This window comes from Puma concolor, chromosome D4 (assembly GCF_028749965.1).
Source record: "Puma concolor isolate L17-30 chromosome D4, mPumCon1.1.hap2, whole genome shotgun sequence".
NCBI classification, from domain to species: Eukaryota; Metazoa; Chordata; class Mammalia; order Carnivora; family Felidae; genus Puma; species Puma concolor.
Window position 1 is genome coordinate 82,747,479 of NC_141679.1, and position 26,929 is coordinate 82,774,407.

The window sequence follows — 26,929 nt, forward strand, 5'->3', positions numbered from 1 at the left end:
GCGCCACCCAGGCGCCCCTGAAAGGTATACAATTGTGACAACACTCTGTGAACTACATATCAGTTCAGGTCTCGCAAATGCAGAGAATAATTAGACACGGGAAAAAATATATTAGGGAGAAGTCTTGTGAAAGATCAAGGGGAATAGGAAAGGGGGGGGAATATCACCCCCACATAGACCCGGCTGCCACGGAGGAGTGGGACGGGATCCGCGCCCGCTAGTTTGCAAACTGGCCCGCCTTCGTGGAGGACAAGGAGAAACCAAGGAAACACGCAGGCCACTCGGGATTGGTAGGCGGCAGTGTTTACGAGCAAAGGGACTTACAAGGCATGTCTTGTCTCAGGCGCCACGACACGAGTAGATATCCGCACCTGCCCACCAGAGGCGTAAAAGTTTATACAGAGAGAGGCCTCATAGGGCTTCGGTCGCCTTGCCGTCCAGAGGATCCCAGCAGCACCTTTCTCTCTCAAGGCTGAGACCTTGAAAATGGCTCCCACTGTGGAAACAGCGGGCGGAGTGGCGTGCTGAGGGCAGGGTCAACCTGAGGTCACATCCTCTCGGTGACCTCGTCCACGCCCCGCCCCCGCCCCGTGAGCTGCTCTTAATCTCACGCTTCCTCTGCTTCTGCAGTGTGCCCTGAGCAGTCTGCAAGGGGCTTCCCTAGCACGGAAAAGCGGTTCGTTCGCTGGCTATCTGGCGGCGTTGGAAGCAGATACCATAGCAACGGTATAGGCAGATACAAAGAAAACACAGGTTAAGGGTGACGATTCCTGAAATAAGTAACGATTTTCTCCACCAAGAACTCCATGATCCGAACCACTGATTTATTAAATCCCCTAGGCTGGGGGTCAGATCACTCAGAGCATTCACTTGTGTCCTCACCCGATTTAATAAAGATGATACATAAGGATACCGTTAACAGTGTTGTATGGAGACAGATGGTGGCTGCCCTGGTGAGCACTGCCATATAGACACATTGTATCACTATGATGTACTCCTGAAACTAATGTAACATTGTGTGTCAACTATACCCAAATTAAAAAACAGAAAGAGAAGAAAAAAAGAAAGAGGTACCTTAACAGTCTCATCAGGTATGAACACACAACACACTGTGTAGATAATAGTACAGGTGTCTCCTTGCAAGACAGTAATAATGTCCGAGTCCATTCCATTTTGGAGGACAGCTTTTCTTATTAGAGACGTTTCAACGTTAAGTAAAGGCAGGTGTTACCAATTGTCCTTTAAGGCCTATTAGGTAAACTCAGTAAGGGCTTCTATACCTGTTATAATGTCCTCCAGGCCAAATGATCGTACCAGTAGAAAAAAAATGTATGTCCCTCTGGCCTTGAGGAAAGGGAAATTGGCAATTTTTGTTACCATGGGTTGGGTCTCCCCTGTGCCCAGAGAAAACTCAGGATGCATTGACCCAACTACCATCCAGGTGGAAGCCATGGCTAAAATTTTTGCCATACAACCACTGGGTCCCATTCCGGGGCTACCCAATAAATACCTAGAAAGGGCAACCAGTCAGTACCAAGCCAGCTGCTCTCCTTTCATGTGACAGAATGTTCCAGTGATATCCATCCCATATCCCTGGGGCAACTTGGTTGGTTCTGTTTTGGGTGGTTGCTCTGTTCTGTGTCTGGGTGCTCAAATACCCATAACCTGGAGTAGGCTACATGAACCCATCCCAAATCTAAGTGCAGCCACCATAGCTCTGAGGTTTGGTACTTTTAGGACCTTCCCCAGTCAGCAGTTTGATGGGCTGCCTGTATAGTTTGACTGACAGAAAAAAGAATATCCATGCCCAGTGTTATTGACAGAATGTGCCAGGGGCCAGGTTTCTGGATCAGTATTGATAACATCAGAAGAATTCAAAGTGCTAGTTCTAGCTTGTTCTTCCCTAATGTGCCGGTTCAGCACCTTCCAAGCCCACTTGCTGGAATGGTGGTACCCACCATGGCAATCCTGACGAGCCAGAGAGGGGCAGCCACCCACATACCCAACAGCTGGATTAATGCTTTTGCCGGGCATATAAGTGAGCTCACTGTAGACAGGCATTTCTATCAAGGTATTAGACACCACAGGAGTAGCAGAAATCTAAAGCCAAAAAGCATATCCGTAGTAGCAATGTGTGTGGGAAGGTTTTTCCCGTGTATAAGGATTACACTTGTGGCCTGATCCTTAGATGTTCATGTGGCTGCAGCTTTAAGAATCTGACCTGGCTGCACACACCATACATGTTGCCTAGAAAGGGTCACACTGTCCCTGAGTGTGGCAGCCTGGCTTATACAGTGATAGTGGAAAGGTGGGGGTAGACCAGAGAGTGTCCACACAAACCAAGGCATATTTAGAACCCTCACTGGGATGGAGGGGGCCGATGTATCTACTCACCAATCCTCACCACGTGAGAACTCTGGCGGATGGCCCCAGACTCCTCTGGCAGTTGCCTTGGCGTTGTTTAGAACACACAGGACATGCTGTTATTGCATTAGCCAAGTCACTGTATTTCGTAAGCAATCTGGCATCCTGGGCAATATGCCATGCCCCCTGGGCACTGTGGTGGCCACTCTTTCTGTGCACCCAATCCACAGTGTCTACTGAAGGGCCAGTTGCTAAGGCTGGTACCCCAGCTAGGGCATCAGCTTCTTGATTGCCAGAGAGGTTCAGCACCTTATGAGCTGTGACATGAAAGACGGTGAGGACTGCTGCAAGCTCCTGCTGGGGAACCCAAATGTCTCCACATATCCTGGCCCCACAAGGGTCATGATCATCCAACCTTTGGCTTCCCATCGCCCAAGCCATAGGATTAACCCCTTTAGAGCAGTCCAACTGTTAGTGCAAAAGGTTAATGGCCAGGACTCGTGAGTGACCACCAGCCAAACCACTCTGAGTTCATTCCACAGGCTGTTGCAGTTCATTCCTGCTTCCATCCAGATGGTTGTCAGTGTTGGGACGAATAGTCCATATGGGCCAGCTGTCCTGACTAGACCCGACTGCACACAAGGCATCAGCAGGCATTTCGCCTACTCTTTCTACAGCCTGCAGGGGCCGACACAAGAATAGTGACGGGGCATTTGCGGGATCTAAATCTCAGTAGGGCCCAGTAGCACCTGCATTTCTAGAGACAGTGAGCTGGCAAACAGGGTACTCCTCTGCTACCAACAGGCATGCATGTCACTTAGTCAACCTGGGACTTTTAGCCATGACAGAGGTAGGTCGATGGAACATATTCTCAGTCCACCTCTTGACAGGAAGGGGAAGTTCTTACCACACACAACATGCTGTTCCTTTTTGTGTGGCTCTGTCTGGAGCAGCATTGAGCACACTGCCAGGAGCTGTTGCTCTATGGGGGGGTTATTGGGTTTCTGCCCCCTTCCAGAGCTGGGACCAAAATTCTAGGGGCACTCTCCTTCTGTTGTGTGCCACAGTGCCCAACCCACACCTTCTAGAGTCACAGACACATCTAAGTCAAATGGTAGCCTTGCTTGGGAGACACCTAGAGCTTTAATCTGCTTCACTAGTATTTTTGCCTTCTCATGTCCCACACGTGCCCTTCCTTTACCAGATCACCATCATTTCTAGCCTGGACCATGACCAGGCTCCTGACTGGTCTCCCCTCAATACTTCCTGCTCGCAACAATCAGAGTGATCTTTTGAAAAGGTAAATCTCAGGGTACCTGGATGGCCCAGTCGGTTAAGCATCCGACTTTGGCTTAGGTCACCATCTCATGGTTCATGAGTTCAAGCCCCACATTGGGCTCTGTGCTGGCAGCGTGCCTGCTTCAGAATCTCACTCTCTCCTCTCTCTCAGCCCCTCCCCTGCTCACACTTTCTCTCTCTCTCTGTCTCAAAATCAATCAATCAATAACTTAAAAAATATAAATCTCACCATGTCTCAGTCCTTCCTTAAACTTCTCAGTAGCAACTCATTGATTTGGGGATAAAATACATACATAAATACTCAGCCTGTCCTGAAATACTCTGATATGTGGTGTCTACCTACCTCTCTGGGCTCATCACAGCTCTCTCCCCATCATTCTCTGAGCTCCAAGCCCACAGGCTTGTTTCAATTCTTCACATGTGCCATTTGCTTTCCCACCTCCAGGCCTTTGCACATGTCACCACTCCCACCTAAAACACTCTCCTCTGCGTTTTTATTCAGCTAATTCTGACTTTCTCCCTGCAAGCCTCATGGGAAAAAAGGGAAGGCATGGCTATTGGGTTCATCATTAAGATCTTAAACTTAATCCCAGAACATAGTACAGTACAATAAATATTAGCTCGGTGAACTAATAGATACTCTGCTAACAAGAATGACAGGTTAACTGAAAGACACACACCATAGAAATGGGGTGATTCCTGGGGCACCAGAGCAGCTCAGCCAGTTAAGCACCTGACTCTAGATTTCGGCTCAGGTTATGATCTCAGTCATGAGATGGAGCCCCGCATCAGGCTCCACATTGGGTGAGGAGCCTGCTTAAGATTCCCTCTCTCTCTCTGTCTCTCTCTCCCCCGCTACTACTCGTGCTCTTTCTCTCGCTCTCTTTGGAAGGAGAGAAGGAAGGAAGGAAGGAAGGAAGGAAGGAAGGAAGGAAGGAAGGAAGGAAGGAAGGAAGGAAGGAAGGAAGGAAGGAAGGAAGGAGGAAGTGGGGTGATTCCAGGTTGCAGCTTCCCAGCCATAGCCATCTGTCCACACAGGCTGAATCAACCCTAACTTCAGGCTCAGCCCATTCCAATCTCTTGGAGAGTGGTTCTCCATCCATTCTCCATTCCAAGTGGCTTTCAACCCTGGGAGCTTTTGCAACCACCTATGCCTGTGCCCACCGCAAGAGCATCGATCTCACTTCCTGAGAGCTGACTCCATGGTGGGCCCTGGCCTCGAGTTGCTCCCCATCTGCTGCGTCAAACACAATCACGTTTCCTCATCTGTCTTGGGATCAGGCTCTTGTACCTGCACCTCCAAGTCACACAGAGGGCCGCGGTGGCCCCGCAGCAGAGGCAGGAAGCCTCCCTGCAGAAGGTGGCTACTGAGCTCGTTCTGCAACAAAAATAGTTTTTCCGAGAGAGGAGGAAGACGCCAGACATTTCAGGCAAGAGGAACAATGTCAAGTGTTAGAAGACCCACAAGAAGAATTTGCATTGGTGTGGATTATAAAGCATAATAAATAACATCGAGCCCAAAGAATGGATGGGGAAAGTGAGTCAAAGGGCCCCTCTCCTTGGGTAGCACAGTTGTCTTCCCCATACAGAGCCTGGGGACCCACTTAGCCAAACTTTTCCATCCTTCCCGGGCACCAAAGAGTGAGTCATCCCTGGCATTCCCCTGCCACCAGCTGTGGTATCTTTGAGAGTCCCCAAAGGATGTGGAGAGGGAGTCTCCATGGAGGCTAAGGACAGCAGAGAGGGAAGGACTCAGGAGAAAAACAGAAAGAGGCCATTATCCCAGGGCCCAAGAAGAGCATAAGTCCCCCTGTTCCTACATCGGAGTGGGGAACTCTCTGCTACCTGCCCCTGCCATTCTAACCCCAAAAGCTGGCTTGAGCTGCTCTGCTAGAAGATCTCCCCACTCCCCTCCACCTTGTAGGTATGTCCTAACAACCCAGTAACCACATGGAGAGTGGCTGGTGTCTGGACTAAGACATATCAAATGCCTGCGTGCTGAGGAGGGAGAAGCTAAGAACTAGGTCTTGCTAGAAAATGGCCAAGCCACATATTGAGAATTGCCAGACTTAAATGTGCATGAGTATAGCAGGGTCTGGAGAGAGAGGATAAGTCAGAACAAAGAGTTCAGCAGAGAGAAAGGAGCCAGCAGGGAAAGAAGCCTCCAGAAAGCTAGAATCTTCAGATGTCAGAGCTGAAAATGCTGTTCGATATGACCCAGGTCTTGCTACTTAAAGCACAGTGCCCGAACTAACAGCATCAGCATCAAGTGGGAGTTCATTAGAAACCACCCTCCTTCTTGGCAGGGTCTTCATTTCCCAAGATCCCTGGGTGGTTCCTATGCACACTCAAGATTGAGAAGCTCTGCTGCCCGGGGGGCCCAAATCATGCAGCACAGCAGAACCACCTGGAACATTTTTTTTTTCAAGTACAGATTTCAGAGGCCTGCTCTACATCAACTGAATCCCAATGTCTGGGCAGTGTGCACAGCCATATATTTTTACACAAAGCTTCACCACTAATTCTAATGACAGAAGTCCACAAGGTAGACTGGGAACCACTGATCTGGCCCAATCGGCTCAATCTAAAGATGACAGGACTGGGGCATCTGGGTGACTCAGTTGGTTAAGCGTCCAACTCTTAATTTCAGCTCAGGTCATGATCTCATGGTCATGAGATTGAGTTCCACAACAGGATTCGTGGATCGAGTCCTTGCTCGGCAAGGAGCCTGCTTAGGATTTTCTCTCTCTCCCTCTCTCTTTGCCCCTCCCCTGCTTGCTCTCTCTCTCTCTCTCAAAATAAATAAACATTTTTTTAATTAAAAAAAATAAAGATGAGAGGACTGAGACAGGATAGTGGCCACCATAGGCTTGGGTAATCTATTAAGAGATCTAATTGGGGTCTCTGACTGGAGACAAAGAAATTGGATGTGAAGCCAGATGCGAGTTTAAGCCCCAACTTTATCCCTTCATGGCTATGTATCTTGTAATGAATCCCCTCCATTCTTTGGAACTCAGTTTTCTTACCTTCAAGGAAAGATACCCTAGACTGTTCTCATGGGCAGTAAGGTGACAGAAATTAATGGAGAATTAATTCCGTGTTTTGTGCATGTGCATGCACACACACATGCACGTGTGCAACCACACCACACACTCCATAATAGCTACATAACTGAAGTTTGGGGGATCCTTGCACTCAAAAATTTCAAAGCAACTTAAAAGTTCTGAAGCTTCATTGTCCTCACTTTAGAGATGGAGAAATGGAGAAGCCCTTGAAGCAGGTCTGCTCCTCACTTTGTGAAGGTGAGTACTGTTTGTTTTCCAGGCAGGATGCAGAGACACACAAGGGGTTGACTACCAACTGGGTTCTGGATGCAGAACTTCAGCCAGTCAACTGAGTTTGTTCATGGAAAACATGTGGTTTCTCTACCCCTAAAGGCTGTCTTACCTCCACCAGTGACCCCACTAAGAAGGATGGGAAGATCCCTAAAATTCTGTATCCCTAAGGATAGAGGGAAGAATTAGGCATAGTCCCAAATGCTTGATTAGGTGAGAGAGACAAACACTTAGGTAATTACAAAACAATGGAGTAGGGCTATTATAGAACTGGGGTTCCAGCATGAGTTTGGGCATTTTGGTGTTGAGATAAAGCTTCCTGGCAAAAAGTGACCCCGAATCTTAAAAGGTAAGAAAGATTAGTTCTGGATGTGTTGATGGGGCAAAAGTGAGGCAGCCTTCTGAGATGCCCCGGGGCTCTTTAGATGGGATCCCAGCTTTGTGTGGAACAATCAGCTGTATGGTTTATACACATACACATAACATTTTGTGCTTTTTCATCCATCTGTATATTTTTCTGAAAATCATGTTTTCACCTCAATATGTTTTTGAGATTTCTCCACATTGATATGTATGAGTTCAATCCATTCCTGTTTAACTCCCACGAGCCTGCTGGTAAACATTTAGGCTTGGTTAATGTTTGGCCATTACAAACAGTCCAGGAGTGCCTACACCGTTGTGCACATCTCCTTGTATACATGTGCGAGAGTTTTCTAAAGTAAACACCAAGAACAAGGATTACTAGGTGTTATGGACTGAATGTGTCCTCCCTGATGCATATGTGGAATACCTGATCCCCAGTGTGATGGTATTTGGAAGTGGAGCCTTCGGGAGGTAATTAGGTTTAGATGATGTCATGAGGGTGAGGTCCTCATGATGGCATTAGTGCCCTTATCAGGAAAGGTCAGACGGCTTGCTCTCTATCTCTATCTGCCATGAAAGCAACCAGAAGCAAATCAGAAAGAGGGCCCCAACCAGAAGCCAACCACACTGGCATACTGGTCTCAGACTTCCCAGCCTCCAGAATCACAAGAAATAAATGTCTGTTGTTTGAGTCACCCAGTCTGTGGTTCTTTGTTACAGCATCCGCAGGAGACTAATACACTAGGGTATGTGCACAGTTGTGGGCCTTTAACTGCCATATTCTCCCTCAAATGTCCCAATTTGTATTTCCACCAGTATGACCTCACCAATATGGGACGTCACGAAATTTGTTCATCCAAGCTATGCTTTGTAGGAAGAACTTTGTCCTCCCTACCAGGCACAAGTGGGTGCCAGAGGTCTAAGCTTCTCTCAGAGGAAGGAGAAAGAGCACTTACTCAGCCCCTGGCCCCATGCTGCACACCTAATGCCTCTTAGGACCCTCCAACAGCAATAGTCTGTTTTCTAACATACGAGGGGAAAACAGGCCAACGGAAGTGAAGTCACTTGCTCGGATTTACACACCCGAAAGTGGTGGACTCAAAACCAAGTCTACATACTGCTTATGTTCATACTCTTTTCACTATTTTATACATTCAATCAAGTATTTATTGAGCGCCGGTTACACACCAGACCCTGGAGATACACAGACGAATTGCAGAGCCATTCTTGGTATGTAGTAGTATCCAATAAATGTTGGTTGAATGAATATTGAATCAAGGAGCTCCAAGCCCACAGGAGAGACAGACACATAAAAAAGTATGTGCAATGGAAGGATGGCGTGATGGCGTGCCGTGACAGATGGAAGCTCCAGGGCAAACCAGGGGGTATTTTCATTTCCTTTCAGTGCATTAGGTAAGCCTTTTCATCGGAGGTCATCTTCACCAAACAGAGAAAGAGGAAATGCTTCCAGACGCAAGGAACAAGTGCAAAGACACGGGAGTGTGGAGCAGTGTTCTATTTTCTGGAAACTACACTATTTTCGATTGCCTGAAAGTTGCTTCCTTCCAGTATTGAGGCAAGGCATTAACTCAGTTCAGTTCATCAATACTTTGTGAAAATTCCTACTCTGCACCAGGCCCCGTGTGAGATAGATGCTTTACACACATTATCTCATTTAATCCTTGCATCATTTTTTCTCATTACACAGATGAGAAAATTGAGGCTCAGAGAGGTGAACAGCCTGGCCCTGGAATACATTCAAATCTTCTGTTCTTTCCACTCCTTGCTGTCTCCCCAAGATACCAGACCACTACTGTGCTCTCTCCACCCAGGTCCTACTCCAATGGAAAGATGTCCTTCCAGAACCTCAAGACCCATAGCTTGTTGCCCTTTGGGTCAGGAGACTCTGCTCATTTAATAGTCTCTTTTCCTCCTTGGGAAACTGGAAAGCAGAATGCATATTGAGTCATGGAGTTTTCCATCCTTGGCCAGACACTATCACCCCACTCATCATTTGTTCATTCAACAAATATTTGTTCAGCACCTACTATGTGCCAGGCAATGTTCTCAGTACTGTGAATACAAAATTGAATAAGACAAACAAGATTTTTGCCCTCATGAAAGTTAAGTTGTAGTGACTCCTCAGAGTTAAAAACGAAGGTTTAGAGAAGTTATATGGCTTGTCCAAGGACACATAGCAATTTTATGACACAGGTAGGACTGAAGCCCAAGTCTGCCTGACTCCTGGTGCTTTCTCCTCCATGGTGGGCATAACCTTTCTCTTACATCTCTCTCGCTTTGCCTCTCCTTAGTCTGTGTCCAGCAGGATGACTGCAGAGAACTTCACGTGGGCCCCTGCTGAATTCATCCTCCTGGGCATCACGGATCGCTGGGACCTACGTGTGACCCTCTTCCTGATTTTCCTACCAGTCTACCTGGTGAGCCTGCTGGGAAACGTGGGCATGGTGCTGCTAATCCAAGTGGATGCTCGGCTCCACACACCTATGTACTTCTTCCTGGCCAACCTCTCCCTGCTAGACACCTGCTATTCCTCAGCCATCGCCCCCAAGATGCTGGTGGACTTACTGCTGCCCCACGCCACCATCCCTTACACAGCCTGTGCCCTCCAGATGTTTGTGTTCGCAGGGCTGGCTGATGCCGAGTGTTGCCTGTTGGCAGCGATGGCCTATGACCGCTACGTGGCCATCGGAAACCCTCTTCTCTACACAACAGCCATGTCGCAGCGTGTATGCCTGGCCTTGCTGGGAGCATCAGGCCTGGGCGGGGCAGTGAGTGCCATTGTCCACACGACTTTCACCTTCCGCCTGAATTTCTGCTGCTCCCGGGAGGTCAACAGCTTCTTCTGTGATATCCCTCCACTGCTGGCTATCTCCTGCAATGACACCAGTCTCAATGAGCTCCTCCTCTTTGCCATCTGTGGCTTCATCCAGACAGCCACGGTGTTGGTTATTGTCGTGTCATATGGTTTCATTGCCGGGGCTGTGATTCGCATGCCCTCGGCTGAGGGCCGTCGGCGAGCAGCCTCTACCTGTGGCTCCCACCTCACGGCTGTAACCGTGCTGTATGGGACACTCACTTTCATGTACCTGCGTCCCAGCTCCAGCTATGCCCTGGACACTGACAAGATGGCATCCATGTTCTACACTCTTGTCATCCCAGCTCTCAACCCTCTCATCTACAGCCTCCGCAACAAGGAGGTCAAGGAGGCAGTCAGAAGAACCTGGAGCCGATTCCGCCGTCCAGGTCCGGAGTACGAATGAGAAGTCTGAGGAGCTTGGTTGGGACTATGACAAGATAAGAGGACAGTTTCTGGCCCCTGCCACTCTGAGCAAAGATAGATGAACTTGTGGCTTGGGTGTCTCTTGTCATTGTTTAAGGGACTGGCAAGGGGGAGAAAAGGAAGGTTTACAGCCAGGAGGCGAGAATCTCCCTGGGGGTTAATCTAGAACTAGATCAGGTTCTAGATTAACATTACAAGATCAGGTTCATGTGGCTGTTGAGCTCTCTTAGGTTCCTCAGTGTTCACAACTTGAGTCCCTAGAGATTACCAGGTGAACTTATTGGATGCATTTGCCACTTGCACTTCTAGAAGGCTGATTCCCAGACACACCAGGTAAAAACTGTGTTGCCTCCAAATGTTCCTAGATTCTTGCCCTTTTAATGTTCTTCATGAGCAGTGAGTCTGCTGTTGGCCTCTTTGACCCCAAGAGAGCATCTTCAGATGCTCATGCCAAAGTATGGTACTGAATCTGGTGAGATAAATACCGCCCTCCCTACTGGCCTCTGTATTCCAACTCTCAGGGAAGTGGCTGAACAGCACAGGAACAAACACAAGCTCATTCCCAAAATCCCAACAGTTAGGTTAGAATCTGGCTTCCAATCAGATTTGTGACACAGGTAGGATTGAAGTTACTTTAGTTCAGGCATATGATGAAGTTAAGAAAGAGTCAGAATTACCGGTGTGGTTAGAATAGAGTTAGGATTAGGGTTCTGATTATGTCTAAGACTTTGATTAGGGTAAGGATAGACCCAGGGGTAGGTTTGGAATTTAAAAGCAATCAGAGAAATCTAGGATTGAATTAAAGTTACATACATTATAGGATTTGGGTTGATTTTCATTAGTAGTAGGTTTGGCATAAATTTAGGAGTCAGAGTTTGAATAAACTTGAGCTCTTATTAGAAATTGTTAAGGATTGGGGCACCTGGGTGGCTCAGTCGGTTGAGCATCTGACTCTTGATCTCAGCTCAGGTCCTGATCTCAGGGTTATGAGTTCAAGCCCTGCACTGGGCTCCACACTGGGCATCGAGACTACTTTAAAAAAAAGAGAGAGAGAGATAGAGAGAGAGAGAGAAAATGGTTGAGAGTTAGTTTTGGAGTACAAGACTAATTAATATTGGAGTTCAGGTTTCATTTTTATTGCTAGATTACATTTGGGTTAGAGTGTAGTCTGTATCAAAAGATCTGTTAGATAAGTTGATATGCAAATAAGATTTGTGATAAATTTAAGTCACGGTCTAAAGTCATTATTGCAGTTAATCTAGGCTCAGAACTAAAGGAGAGTTAGACATGAGAAGAGTATTTTATCAAATTGACATGTCTTGGGTCTTAATTGAAGATTTATTTAGGGTTATAGATAATGATTCATGTTTCCTAAAGCTTAGAGGTAGGTACAAGATGGTTATGGGTGTGCTTAAATTTCATTCAAGGTTATGAGCCTACTCTGATTAGCATGTGGTCCAGTATGGTAGACTGCTTTATGTTTGGCTTACAACATCCAAAAGCAGAATCAGGGGTAGGAGAGGGAATGCCATGACCCTCCTGGGTAACAACAATGCTCTCAGCCTGAAGTCATGCTAGAACCTTCTGACCCAACGCTCTTGGGATTTTCTTCCACCCAGAGTTCACGGTTTTGACAGATTTTGTCTCCCTGACTCATGACTCATGACTCATACATGACTCAGGTACATATGGGCAAGGCCCAAGGCACTGTGTTCTTCCTGGGAAGTCCCTGAATGCAGAGAAGCAGGACAGGAGGGGACCCGAAGAGTTAGGGCAGGAGCTGAGGAGAGGTGAAGCATGGCCAGAGCCAATGTCATCTCCACCTGATCTCTCCTCCATTTCCCCTGATTTAGCTGAGATGAGGCCAGGAGTGTTGAAGTATGGGGCTCAAACTCTAATAGGCTCCCCACAGATTCTCTTCCTTGAGCCCCAGCCAGGGGCCAACCTCACCACACCAACTTCCCTTCAAGGAGAAATCAGCCACCAGGCACCGAGATTGCAAGAAGACAGAAGGTTCAGCCCGGCTCGTTGGGAATGTGGCACTCCTTGATATCAGGACCAGGGTACCCACTCTCTCGGTAACTGTGGTCTTCTTGGTGGGGGCGGGGGGTCCCAGTCTGATAGACAGAGGGATATGCACAAAACTGTCTCCTCATATCTTAGAGAATTTTATAGGTTTCCTGACAGGATCATCAACTCGTCCTGGTTTGCCCAGAGCTGTCCTGGTTTTAAAACACCAAGTTCTTTGAGCACCTGCCCCAGTGCTGGGAAAACCAGAGCGGTTGGTCACCTTATTTCCTGATGAGCCTGCATCTTGAGCGCGGAGGGTACAATATCCCAAATTAGCACCTTGTGACAAAGGTTCACGTAAATTAAAACCGCTTCTTCCATCACGAGTTTTTACGATCCTTCCCCAGCTCTTACCTCCTATCCCACCTCCTATTCTAACAGTTGTTACCTCACTGTAACAACTCACGTGCCATGACAATGGTTGGAGGCATTATCAGAAAAGTTGGCAGCCTCCAAGAATGTGAATTTTGTCCCCAATTCGATAATGTCTATACTTAAAAGACCTCCTCAGTGGTCTTTTCTTCCTTTTGCAGGTTCTCGGGCTCTCGTGACACATACAGCCGCCACCACGATCAGGGAAGTTTCCAGAAGCATCTGGTCCCTTCCACTGCCGTGGCCCCACAGGATGTCCATGTTTCGCAGCAGTGGAACAACCAAATGCAATAATTACATAAATCCTACACATTACCATGAAGTTGCAGGCTACTATGCTGGGCCTATTTGATAGATAAGAAAACAAACAAGAGAGAAGGGAAAGGAGTGGAAGGCAGTAACAGAGCCCACTCTGGAGGGTAAGGGAAGAGACACAGATCCTCAATCCCAGAGTGAAATGTCCGGTAAAGCTCCCCAGTCGCTGATAAAGCATTCCCCTTTAAACCTCCTTCAACGCCATTTACCAAGATGAGCAGTCAGGACAAGAGCAGGCTTGAGGTGGGGAAAACTGGGGGTCTGATTTAGGGCACTTACTGCACAAGGTGAGGTGGGCCCTGAAGCATGGGTGGAAATTGGGAAAGGAGCGTTCCATGGGGGAAGGACAAACGGACACAAAGACATGGCAAACGAAATAAGCCCAGCGTGTGCAGGAGACTTTAGGGATACCAATGTAACCGGCTTGAGAGGAATGTATTAGAAAAGAAGCAGAGGGGAGTATGAGGCTTGAGGGTCTGGGAATGATATCCATGGGTGAGATATCACATAGGGAACATGGACTTCATTTAATAGGCAATAGGGAACCATGGAGTGTTCTTATGTTCCAAACCACCCTTTATGGTTGTTCTGACACCCAGCCATGCCAAGCCATTCCCACCTGGAATGCTGCACACAACATCGTTCTCTTATGTCACAATACACACCCCCTCCCAACACAGACCCAATCCCCGATGGGAAACAGCCATGCACAAAGAAACACTTTCATAGGTATGGCCACCCACACGGACACAGATGTAGCTGCCACACTCAGACACGCACTCAAGCCCGTGACATATTTGGCTGCATAGAGACACAGTCTGTCTCCACACCCCGGCATACAATCCTACACACACACACACACACACACACACAGCCACATATACTGCCAGTCACCAGAGGCACAACCCTCCCATACTCCTACACTTCCCGCAAGAAGCCACAGCTGAGAGGACAGGCGGGTTGGCCCCAGAAGCTAATGCGGTAAACCCTGGGCTCCCCTGCCCCTGCCCCCATTCACTCTGCTTGGGGTTCAGGAATCAGCCTGACCCCTGCTTCTGGCCTTCACAAGACAGGGGCTGAGGGCCAGCAACCTCACCACACATGAGCTTCTGAATGTCCCTCGAGGGCGAGGCGACACCAAGCACCCTTTCTCCCATCAAATTGGACCCTGGAGAGGAAGAATAAGGAATCCCAGAGCTGAGCTGCCTCCTGCCCCAGGGATGAGGGCCAAGCGAAGGGGCGGGGTTGCCTCTGGGGCTAAGGTGTTCCCGAGGCCCCCAACCCCGTAAGTTGTGGCTAATAACTCCCTCCTCCGACGCTCCGGGACAGACTACACCTGGCCCCCACTGCTGTTCCCTCCTGCGATGCCAAGAGGCCAGAGGGTACACTTGGGGCAAAAGGCCAGACTGGAAAGTGTGCACGAGACACATGTGTGCTGTTTGTGTGAGGCTATGATTGTGCAGTACCGTCACCGTTCACTGTATCATTGGGGGGATGCGGCAGCGTGTACGTGGATGTGCCCCTCCAGGGTGGTGCATCTCTGCCGTGGCCCATCATGAGCTTAGGTGAGTGTGGCCATGTGCGTGAAAGCGGGAGGCTGCGGGCCCCTGAGGCTGTGCATGAGAATGTGATGGATGAGGGGATCAGGAGCGGATAGCACGTGCATAAACACGCTCTGGTAGAGTGCTTACACAGGTAAGTGGTCAGTGAAAGCACAAACGTGTGGAGGGTCCCAGTAGCCGTGTGTTGCTGCTGTAAGCTTCCATGAGCAGGAGTATGTGAATGATCATCACTCTCTTAGCCCCAGTGCCATTTTGTGACAGCATTTGACAATCCGTTTATGTGTATGATGATTTGAGTCCATGGGTCATGTGGTTTTATTTGTCTGCTTACTTATGTGTGATGTGCGTGCTGGGTCCACATTTCTGCGTGTGATTGATTGTGCCTGTGTATTTGCAGAGACCAGCTTGAGGCTGCACACATCTGCAAGCCTGTGCGGGTGTGTCTGTGATTGTATATGAATATTCCTGCAAACAGCTCAGTGCATTTTCATGTTCACTGGGACCCATGAAGACGGGGGCCAGAACAGGTCCAGTTTTTAGAAGTCATTTTACAAAGAACTGTTTCCCACCCCAGCCCCCCCGCCCCCACCTCCCGCCGCCAATCCGACTCTCCATCCACCCTGATCCTCTCACTCTCCTGGAAGGTGGGATGTGATTGGGAGTTTGAAAACACACTCAACAGGGAGCCAAGGTCAGAGGATTCTTCTTACCCAAAGGAGGAAGAAAAGGAAGACACTAGGGTAGGGAGGGCCTTGGTGTAATTTTTTATTTATTTGTGATAGAGAAGGACACAGGAAAAAATTAAGAGATCATTCCCCTGCAGGGTTGGCCTCTGCAAAGCCTCCAGCAAACCAGTGTCCTAAAACCCCTCTCCTTTTAAGACCCCCTCTTGGAGAATTGTCCAAGATTTGTGCTGTGAGAATCAGACAGGCGGGAAAGAATGGAAGACGTTAAAACAAGTGGCCAGTGTCCTTAGGAGTCAAGTCCCTGCATCTGGCAGTGCATTTATCTGTCTGTACAAGTTTCTCACAGAGAGTTGTGCATTTGCTTGCCTCCCAAAAAGTGTTTGATTTCATGGGGATAGTTCGCTAGGTATCTGGGGAGTCATCCAGATTCTTTGGTTCTTTTTTTTTTTTTTTTTGCTAAGTCTGAAAATATTCTTCTCTCACGCTTGATTATTATTTCGGTTAAATATGGAATTCTAGGTTCAAAATATTTTTTTTCCCTTCAGAATCTGAAGATATTGCTCAACTGTGTTCTACCATCTCCTGTCAATGAAACACTTGATGGCAGACTGTTATCTGAATATCATTAGACCCTTGGGCTCCACGCGCTCGGAGGTATTGGGCTCTGCTCTTTATCCTCAGGGTTCTAAAATGTCACAACTTGTGTTTAGGTATTTGGAGTTATGTTTCCATATAAAACATGTGCCCTTCAGATTTGGGATTTTTATTTCTTTCATGTGTACCTCCCTTCCATCTTGTTTTGTTCTATTTCCCCCCATTCCTACTTTCCTGAAATAAGTGCCTGGGGGTCAGATCTCTTACCTGCTGTATTGATTGCCTCTCTATCTTTTCTTCTGTATTTTCTTCCTTCTCCAGGCTCCATCCTGGGCAATATCTTTTGTTCTGTTTTTTGCTTACAATCACAAAGCATCAAAGTTGGAAGCAGCCTGGAAGATCACCTGGTTCAGCTCCCTTATTTTACAGATGGGAAACCTAGGGCCAGAAAGGAAGAAGGTTCAGGGCGGTAACACGACTTGCCCACTGTCACACCTGTGTGTAACACCAGGGCTGTCTGACTCCATACCCACAATTTTCCCCGTTGACAGGAAGCCTTGAGCAATTTAGCCACCCTTCACCCTTTTCCTTTGATGCTGGGGAGATGACCCATCAGTAAAAAGGAACCCCTGGGGTCTTAGGTGAAGAACCAGCCCGGCCATGGATGCTACCAATGAGTCTTCAGAGGGAGCCCCATTCATCCTGCTGGGACTGACAACAAGTCCTGAACAGCGGTGGCCTCTCTTTGGGTTATTCTTGGTCCTGTACGTAGCAGGCATCCTGGGTAATGGACTCATCGTGGCTGCCATACGGGCCAGTCCAGCCCTTCGTGCACCCATGTACTTCCTGCTGGCCCATCTGTCCTTTGCTGACCTCTGCTTTACCTCCGTCACTGTACCCAAGATGTTGGCCAACTTGTTGGCCCACGACCGCTCCATCTCCGTGGCTGGCTGTCTGACCCAGATGTACTTCTTCTTTGCCCTGGGTGTAACCGATAGCTGTCTCCTGGCCGCCATGGCCTATGACCGCTATGTGGCCATCCGCCACCCCCTCCACTATGCCACAAGGATGTCCCGGGCCGTGTGCAAAACCCTGGTGGGGACCGCATGGCTGGTGTCCCACGTCCACTCCCTCCTGCATATCCTGCTTATGGCCCGCCTGTCCTTCTGTGCCTCCCACCATGTGCCCCACTTCTTCTGTGACCACCAGCCTCTCTTAAGGCTCTCGTGCTCTGACACCCGCCACATCCAGCTGCTCATCTTCACTGAGGGTGCCGCGGTGGTGGTCACTCCCTTCCTGCTCATCCTTGCCTCCTACGGGGCCATCGCAGCTGCGGTGCTCCGGCTGCCGTCAGCCTCTGGGAGGCTCCGGGCTGTGTCCACCTGTGGCTCCCACCTGGCAGTGGTGAGCCTCTTCTATGGGACAGTCATTGCAGTGTACTTCCAGCCCACATCTCGGTATGAGGCAGAGCGGGGCCGTGTGGCCACTGTCATGTACACCGTAGTCACCCCCATGCTAAACCCTGTGATCTATAGTCTCCGGAACCGTGACGTGCAGGGGGCACTCCGAGCCCTCTTCACCGGACGGAGGATCTCAGCTGGCGACTCCTAAGGCCTGGACCTCACTGAGCACAGGCTACATCACCCACGGTGACAACTCATGAATGTGATCATCTGTTCTATGCTTTTTTCCAAAATTGCGATAACAGCTATCACTTTCCAGGCACCCACACCGTGAGGCAGAGCTTTGCCTGATCTTACGTTATTCCCACAAAAACCGGGGAAGCGGTTGTTATGATCCCGTTTCATAGAGGAGGAAACTGGATTCAAAGAGAAGAGCTGACTTTCCCAAGCTTACATAATTTTTAGGTGGCAGAGCTTGGACCCTTTCTGCCACATCATTCCCTCTTCCAACATTCACTCCCAGGCACTTAGGGAGTCCACTATCATTTTCTGAGGACCTAAAGCTATACGGGAAGGTGCATACCCTCAGGTCTTGCTCTGGGGGATTGGCACTTTATTTTTCCATCCCATCACCAGGTGTTCTCAAATAAATGACTTCTCGACTGCCTGGGACATGGATAGAAGTTCACAGGCCATGTGTCAAGGGTTGACCTCTCCCAGTGAACACAGTCTGGCACATAGGAGGCACTCTGCACACCTGAGATGAATAAATGTTTGTACGTTTATGCTAATAAGCATTTAGAAGCTGTCCATACTTTAAATTCTTTGTTCTCATACTTGTTTACTATGATGCCACATGTTGGGTTACATCTGGAATCCTGTAGAAGGAGCATGCAGTGGGCATGCACTATAAATAAATTAATTAAATGAAGCAAAGCAGGAAAGAAAGGATGGGACACAGGCATCAGGGACAGATGGAAGAGGTAGTTTTTATCAGGTGCTAGCCCTTGATTTATTTTTACCCACACAAAGCATGGGTATTCTAATTGCCACTTTATGAAATTGAGGCTCAAGATGGTGGGCTAGTCGGTAGCAGAATCAGAACAAGTCCTTTTGCTATGAGTCGCTCAGGTGTATTTTCACTGGGCCCCATGGAATCCAGACCCCAGATTTGGAAGAACTTACAAGAAGAAACCCCAGACCAGGGCAGGCACTCTGGCTCAGGTGAGGACACATCTGGGGTCAGAAAGGCTTCCTGGCATGTCCAGTCTTTTACCAAATAGGTCTCTCTTTTATGCCTATGTCTCTGCAAGAAATCCACACCCATTCCCCCACTCCCTTCCTTCCAGCCCCTGCCCTTCCAGGGAGGTGGAGGGCTATAGCAGTCCTGGCCTTTCCAGGCCCTTTCCAGCTCCCACTAACAAACCTGCCACCACCCAGTCCTAGAACTCCTATGCTCTGCTGTTTATTTTTTTTTTTTTTTATTTTTTTTTTTATTTTAAAATTTTTTTTTTTTTCAACGTTTATTTATTTTTGGGACAGAGAGAGACAGAGCATGAACGGGGGAGGGGCAGAGAGAGAGGGAGACACAGAATCGGAAACAGGCTCCAGGCTCTGAGCCATCAGCCCAGAGCCCGACGCGGGGCTCGAACCCACGGACCGCGAGATCGTGACCTGGCTGAAGTCGGACGCTTAACCGACTGCGCCACCCAGGCGCCCCTATGCTCTGCTGTTTAGATCTAAATGGGAATTCAACGATCTTTAGACCATCAGTTTAAGCAAAACAAAACAAAACAAAATGAAAACCAAAAAAAACAAAAACAACCCTCTTTTTTTCTAATAAAACCTTACACAGAAACATCATATAGAAAACAGAAGGAAGGGGCGCCTGGGTGGCTCAGTGGGTTGGTTAAGTGTCCGACTTTCACTCAGGTCGTAATTTTGTGGTTTGTGAGTTCGGGCCCCACATCAGACTCCCTGCTATCAGCACAGAGCCACTTCAGATCCTCTGTCCTCCTCTCTGCCCCTTCCCTGCTTGCACTCTCTCTGTCTCTCTCAAAAATAAATAAACATTAAAAAAAACAAACAAACAAGGGGGGTGGAGCCACAGGGTATAAGTGAGGTGAGAGTCAAAGGCACCTTCTCAGCCTCCTTGATGCCCCTCCTCCACCTCCCTGAGGGGACGCTGATCTAATCAACCCCTTCGTTTGATAAACTGGGGACATGAGGTCCAGAGTGGTTAAGGGACCTGCCCAAGTCCACACACACTTGTTCAGCCCACCAAAACCTGCAATGATACTGAAGCCATCCTTTCCTATCCCGCCCAGTCCCCAGGCTGCCTGCTCCTGCTGTGAGGCCAGATCCTGGCTACTCTACAGATAGACTATCCCTTGTTTCACAACCCACTTCCTCCCTGTACCTTGTCTAAAGCTTCACAAACATACTGGTCACGATGCTCATCAACCATTCCACACGGGCACCATCAGCCCTACCTTAGGGACCTGGCTAGGTGTCATGAGGGACTTGGACACATTCTATGAGCTGACCAGGAGGGACCCTGCCTGAGTTCTCTCTGTGTCTCTAGAACCTGGCACAGAGACTATGCTGCTGCTTTGTCTGTCTCCTGGTCCTCTCCCAGGTGATGTTTCTGCATCAGGGGACGCAGGGGGTGTTGGGAGACTGCCGGTGCTTCCCTCTTCTGGGCCACCAGCCGTGCCCTCGTCATCCTGCTCAGATGTCATTCCAAAGAGCTGGCTGCACCCTGGAAGAGTGTTCTACTTCCAGACCCCCAGTAAGACAGGCAAGAGACGGAAATAGTGGTCATGCAAATATAGCTTCAAGGCATTTGGGTCCGTGGGCCCCATTCTCAGCCCACCCCCACCTAGATACGGCCTCGTGTTTTACTTCAGGTAGACCTAGCAGCTGACACTGACCTGGAGACAGGAAGATAAATCCTTCCCCCATCTCCAGAAAGACTGCAAAGGTGTTCATATATATAATATATATATAGTATATATAGTATAGTATAGTATATATAGTATAGTATATATATAGTATATATATATAGTACTATATATATATAATTATATATATTATATATATATATATACTATATATAGTATATATATATATACTTTTGTTTTAAGTTTATTTATTGTTGAGAGAGACAGAAAGAGTGCAAGCAGGGGAGGGGCAGAGACAGAGGAGGACAGAGGATCCGAAGCAGGCTCTGGGCTGACAGCAGAGAGTCCCATGCAGGGCTCGAACTCACAAACCACGAAATCATGACCTGAGCAGAAGTTGGACACTTAACGGACTGAGCCACCCAGGTGCTCCTGCAAAGGAGTTCTTAAAGCCACTGAAGAAGTTTCTCTTGGATCTTTTTCACATCAAACATAAAGAGACCAATTTTGAACACCCTAAGCAAAATAAGCATATGCAAATGCTTATTTTGTTTGTTTCTAGGCTGTTTCCTCCGAAGAGCCTCTGCTTATCCAGGTGAGGCTGCTGCTGTAGGTCAAGGGGGTTTGCAGTCTGTCTTCAGAAAGCCTTTATGTGGCACACAGAAGGCTGCTTCTTACCCACCATATTTCTCAGGTTACCCTGAAATGATTTCCGGCCCTTTCAAAATCAATCTAGCCCACCCTCCCAGCAGCGATATTTGCAACCTTTCAGTTTATTCAAAGTAACACGCAGCACTATGACCCACCTCAACCTGAAAAAATAATTAATTGCATTTCAAGGAAAGAATTTGAGTCTGCCACTACTCCCTCCTTTCTAATATAACCTTCACGCATTACAAAGTAAGGCGGGCTTGGTCTCAAAGGTGTGGCATCTGGAGAGATCTCGGTAGTGAAGGAGGCTCGAATCCTAAATCGTAAACTGATTACTCCTTCCAGGGGTACAAAGGAGATTTCTATCAGCTTATGTATCCTTTCAAGCAGCGTTGCCACCAGGAAAATGCAACCATTACACCTAAAACTAAAAACACAAAGACGCTGTCTCAATGCAGATACGACTGCTTTAAAATACTTGGAATCGATCAATATTCCAAGAAGGTGAACGGGCAAGAGCCTAGCTCAGCCTGTTCGCATCTCTTTCCTTTTGTTCCCTCCACTCGCTTCACCCTTATGTGCCGGTACTGTTTTTTTCGGTCGCTTGATCCTACTTCCTTCCCTTGTCTGCTCTCTTCTCTCTTACTGTCACTTACTGGGCGCCAGGGCTGTGCACGCAGTTCTCAAACTCACATACACAATGGCAGCGTGGATTGGGATCCAAGCCAGACAGAGGTACCAAGTGCTATAGCAGCATCAAAGAGAAAGCAATGACTTGAGATCAGGAGTGAAAGAAGAGCTGAGGAAATTCATGGAGGAATCTGGCCAATTACATTAATGACCCCAGTTCACTCATCACTGAATCCACACCCTCGGCCACTTAACTTGGCCCTCCATGACTCTGGGTTCAACCACGCACCTGGCTTTGTCGATGGAATATTAGGACGCATGATACAGGCACGAAAAGATGATATGATATTGGGCTTGTTCTTTTGTGTTTCTTTCATTGCCCTGAGAAGGACATGCCCGGTGGCCCACTGGTGGCAAGAGAAGGATGAGAGACACATGGAGCAGAGCTGCTCCAGCCAATGTGACCCTGGCAAACCCAGCCTAGAGCAGAGCCCCCACCTGACCTGCAGATGGCAAGAGAAGCCCCACCCAATCAGCCAGGACCCAGCTGTCCCAAAGACGCGGGAGTGAAAATAAATGACTCCCATTTTAAGGCACTGAGTTTTTGGGTGATGTGTTCCATAGCAAACTGATGAAGCTCCCAGAACTATTTCTGATATTTGCCTTTTTCTCCAACACAGCATGTCCCAGTCCCTTCAATATCCTGAGGATTGACCTACCAAGGCATACTTGCTTTCTCTGCTTGCTTTTGGGGACCGATACTCTTGTTCTGAGTATGAATCCACTGAGGATTCTTTTTTTTTTTTTTTTTGGGACAGAGAGAGACAGAGCATGAACGGGGGAGGGGCAGAGAGAGAGGGAGACACAGAATCGGAAACAGGCTCCAGGCTCCGAGCCATCCGCCCAGAGCCTGACGCGGGGCTCGAACTCACGGACTGCAAGATCGTGACCTGGCTGAAGTCGGACGCTTAACCGACTGCGCCACCCAGGGGCCCCGATCCACTGAGAATTCTTTGAGGATATGAGTTATGCCCTTCCACTTAACTAAAAGCGCCTAGAAATAGGAGTCATGGCTCTCCCTTTCAGATCTCATAACCAAATCCACTTTCTCTTTGCAGAGAGTCTCTTGATTGCTTTCTTTGGAGACTTTATAATCATTCCCACACTCCTGCTCAAACCACACTGGAACATTGTCAGCTCCTCTCTTGTGGGAAGGGAAAAGGCTGGAAAAATAAGATGAGCGAAACTAATCAAATAACCCTGTTTCTGGCAAGTAGCCAGATACCCCGTCCCCACCCCCGGACTCAATACACACACACAGAGACCTCTTCCTCTCTCCAAGGAGCACAGAACAACTGACATTTGATGAAACCATGACTAAGACCATTACCACCCACATCGTGAAATCTAGTAACCACAGACCTCAGAAGCCACAATGACAAGGCATGAAGTAAACTAAACATAGGCCAGATTTGGTGCTGGTAGCTTTGCATTCATCATACCATCTAGTCCTCATAAAAATCCTGTGCGGCACGCATTATTATTCCCATTTTACAGATGAAGAAATTGTAGCTCAGGGAGGTAACTTGCTCAAGGCTTCAAGCCACAAATGGTAGAATCAGTATTTTAAAAAAATTTTTTTTTTTTTATTATTACGTTTCTTTATTTTTTTTGATAGGCAGAGACAGAGCATGAGTGGGAGAGGGGCAGAGAGAGAGGGAGACACAGAATCCAAAGCAGGCTCCAGGCCCAGAGCCTGATGCGGGGCTCGAACCCACAAGCTGTGAGATCATGACCTGAGCCAAAGTCGGACAGTTAACCAACTGAGCCACCCAGGCACCCCTAGAATCAGTATTTGAGCAGAGATCTGGCTCTGGGCTGAAATGAGGAACAGTAAAAGCCCTCTCTTCATCCCATTCTTTTTTTTTAAGGTTGATTTATTTCTTGAGAGAGAGAGAGCGCATACCTGCATGCGTGAACAGGAGATGGGGGGAAAGAGGAGAGACAGACAATCCCAGGCAGGCTCCTTGCCATCAGCACAGAGCCCGAGGCCGGGCTCCATCTCACAAACTGTCACAGGCTCAATATCAGGAATCCTGAGATCATGACCTGAGCCAGGGGCACCTCCCCTCACCCCATTCTTATTCCCAATCTATTTGCCACACATCAGAATCACCTGGCATGTTTAGTAAAATGTGTATTCTACCCTCCAGCCCCAGACTTCCAGGATCAGCAGGGGCGGGGCGGGGGAGGGGGGTGGGGGATGGCTGGAACTTCCTTTTGAATAAGCACCTTAGGTGATTTTGAGGCAGGTGGTCTCCAAGGCACAATTGCAGAATCCTTGCCCTAAATCTTGTAAGACTTGAGACTCTGCCAAAAGGGAGACAGCATCCTTGCCTTTAGAAAGGCTGTACTTTGTGGGAAGTGTTCAGAGGTAACAGGGAGGCTGTAGAAATACACAACTCTGGAAAAGACGGACAGCAGGCCTACCTGGAGGGCAGAGGATTCTGTGATTCTGACCAACTCTCCTTCGAGGAAAGTTTGAGGTATCCTATTTCTCCTTCCTCTCTTGAATTTATAGAATTTACTAGGAATCAGTGTTTTTTTTTAACATTTATTTTTGAGAGAGAGAGAGAGAGAGAGAGAGAGAGAGAGAGTGAGTGCATGTGTGGGGTAAGGGGTGGGGGGGGGGGGGGGAGACAGAAAATCCAAAGCAGACTATGTGCTGAGAGCAAGACAGCCTGATGCAGGGCTTGAACTCATGAACCATGAGATCATTACCTGAGTCGAAGCCGGATGCTTAACCGACTGAGCCAACCAGGGGCCCCTAGGAACTGGTGTCTTAGTTCAGTCCATAACACCAACACAGGGCAGGCACCCCTCATATCTTCCCAGCAGCCTTTCTCGGTGGGCATCATTATAGTCTGTGCATAGGTAAGGCTGCCAAGCATACTAAGATCCTGACTTCTGAGCTCTGAGTTCCTGGGTTTAAGTCCCGACATGATTATTCACTAGCTGGTTGACCCTGGGCAAATTGCTTACCTATAAATGAGAATAATAATCTCTCTCTGAGGTTGTTATGAGAATTATCTAAGAAAATACACATTAAGTGCTGAGAATAGGGGCACCTGGCTGGCTCAGTCAGTGGAGCATACGACCCTTCTTGGTCTTGGGGTCGTGAGCTCGAGTCTTGCATTAGAGGTAGAGTTTACCTTAAAATTTTTTAATTTAATTTAAATTTAAAAATAAATAAATAAAAAGTAACGTGCTTAGGGGCGCCTGGGTGGCTCAGTGGGTTAAGCGGCCGACTTCGGCTCAGGTCATGATCTCACGGTCCGTGAGTTCGAGCCCCGCGTCGGGCTCTGTGCTGACAGCTCAGAGCCTGGAGCCTGTTTCCAATTCTGTGTCTCCCTCTCTCTGACCCTCCCCCGTTCATGCTCTGTCTCTGTCTCAAAAATAAATAAACGTTAAAAAAAAAATTTAAAAAAAAAGTAATGTGCTTAGAATAAGGACCCAGCACCTAATATGTCTCAATATATGTTGGTCACTCTCACTACTACAGTTAGGGGACAAGAAGTCACTGGGGATAAATGACAGGACTGGGATTTGAACACAAAGCCTGTGCTCTGAACTAGGGAGCTCAGGACTCTTCACTGGGGACTAGTGGGTGCCCCCTGCCTTCCTCTTCTCTTCCTGAGCCAACGTTTCCCTCAGCTTTAACTGACCATAATATGAAAGTTAAGTGTATGTATGTTGTATTCACCAAATAATGTTTTGTTTGTTCTGTTCCTCATTAATAAACTGTGTGAATGTTAATGCTTTCTAGTTCTCCCTCCTAAAAAAAAAAAAAAAAAAAAAAAACAACTCTCTAAAGTGACTAGTATGGGGTACTAGACATACCCTCAGTCCCTAAGCCCCAAGTCTGTGGCTAGGCTTACTGACAGCCGCAGAACTATTCCTTCCCTCTCCTCTGCTGCCACCCTGTGGTCATATCAGGTTATAACCAGTATTTCCTCTTGCTTTGGCCGGGATGAGGTTTTGGTGTTTTTGTTTGTTTATGTATTTTATTTATTATTTTTTAATGCTTATTTATTTTAGACAGAGAGAGCACGTGAGCTGGGGAGGGACAGAGAGAGGGGACAGAGGATCCGAAGCAGGCTCCAAGCTGACAGCAGAGAGCCCTATACCGCCCGAACTCACAAACTGTGACATCATGACCTGAGCCAAAGTTGAATGCTTAACCAATAGGCCACCCAGGTGCCCCAGGGCTGAGGGTTTTTAACTTGAACTCGTAATCTGGTTCTCAGGGAGAGTAGGTAGTAAACCTGTGATCAAAGTTATGTAACGTTTCTTGGGCCGCATGGGTGGTTCAGTCGGTTGAGTGTCTGACTCTTGATTTCATGAGCTCAGGTTCGTGGGATTGAGCCCCCTGTCGGGCTCTGCACTGAGCATGGAGCCTGCTTAGGATCTCTCTCCGTCTCTCTCTGCCCTCCCCTGCTCTCTCTCTCTCTCTCTCTCTCTTCTCTCAAAATGAATTAATTAAAAAAAAAAGATATGTAACATTTCTGGAAAAGCAATGTAACAGATAGTCTTCTGCCCTAATGTGAATTCCAACCTACTTCAGCCTTGGGGAATTTCCCCATTTAAGCAGCAAACATGCACTTCCATCAACTCAGATCAGAAACCAGAAATAATAGGATACAGTCCCTGTCCCCAAATACATCATAGTATTTTATGTAAACAAATACAATTCAACTGGGGCAAATACACATGCTGAAGATGGGGTTACTCGACAGGAAACGGAGACAAGATCATTCAAGCCACCAGGACTTCCATGTGTCACATTTAGGGCAAACCTCAAATTGTTTTTCTTAAACTGAATACAAAATGATAGCAGGAAAACAACAGTAGATAATGTACTGAGATGTTTCTATGTGTTGAGCCAAGTGCTAAGTACTTTGCTGGTATTAATTCGTGGGCCTGTCATGCAAACTCCTGTTACCCCAGTATATACATGAGGAAACAAAGGTACTGCCAGTTTCTGCTGGAGTCAGGCTCTGAGCCCTCAAAACTTTTCCTAA

The 26,929-nt window shown here is 47.9% G+C and overlaps 2 protein-coding genes across 2 annotated transcripts; both read left to right on the top strand.

Moving 5' to 3' along the window:
- The first annotated feature begins 9,688 nt into the window (after positions 1–9,688).
- OR5C1 (olfactory receptor family 5 subfamily C member 1) lies at positions 9,689–10,642 on the top strand. The gene has a single exon (XM_025914147.2). The coding sequence runs from the start codon at positions 9,689–9,691 to the stop codon at positions 10,640–10,642; it is 954 nt and encodes a 317-aa protein (XP_025769932.2).
- Positions 10,643–16,921: 6,279 nt separating this feature from the next.
- On the top strand, positions 16,922–17,872 carry OR1K1 (olfactory receptor family 1 subfamily K member 1). Its single transcript, XM_025912691.2, has one exon. The coding sequence runs from the start codon at positions 16,922–16,924 to the stop codon at positions 17,870–17,872; it is 951 nt and encodes a 316-aa protein (XP_025768476.2).
- The last annotated feature ends 9,057 nt before the right edge of the window (positions 17,873–26,929 follow it).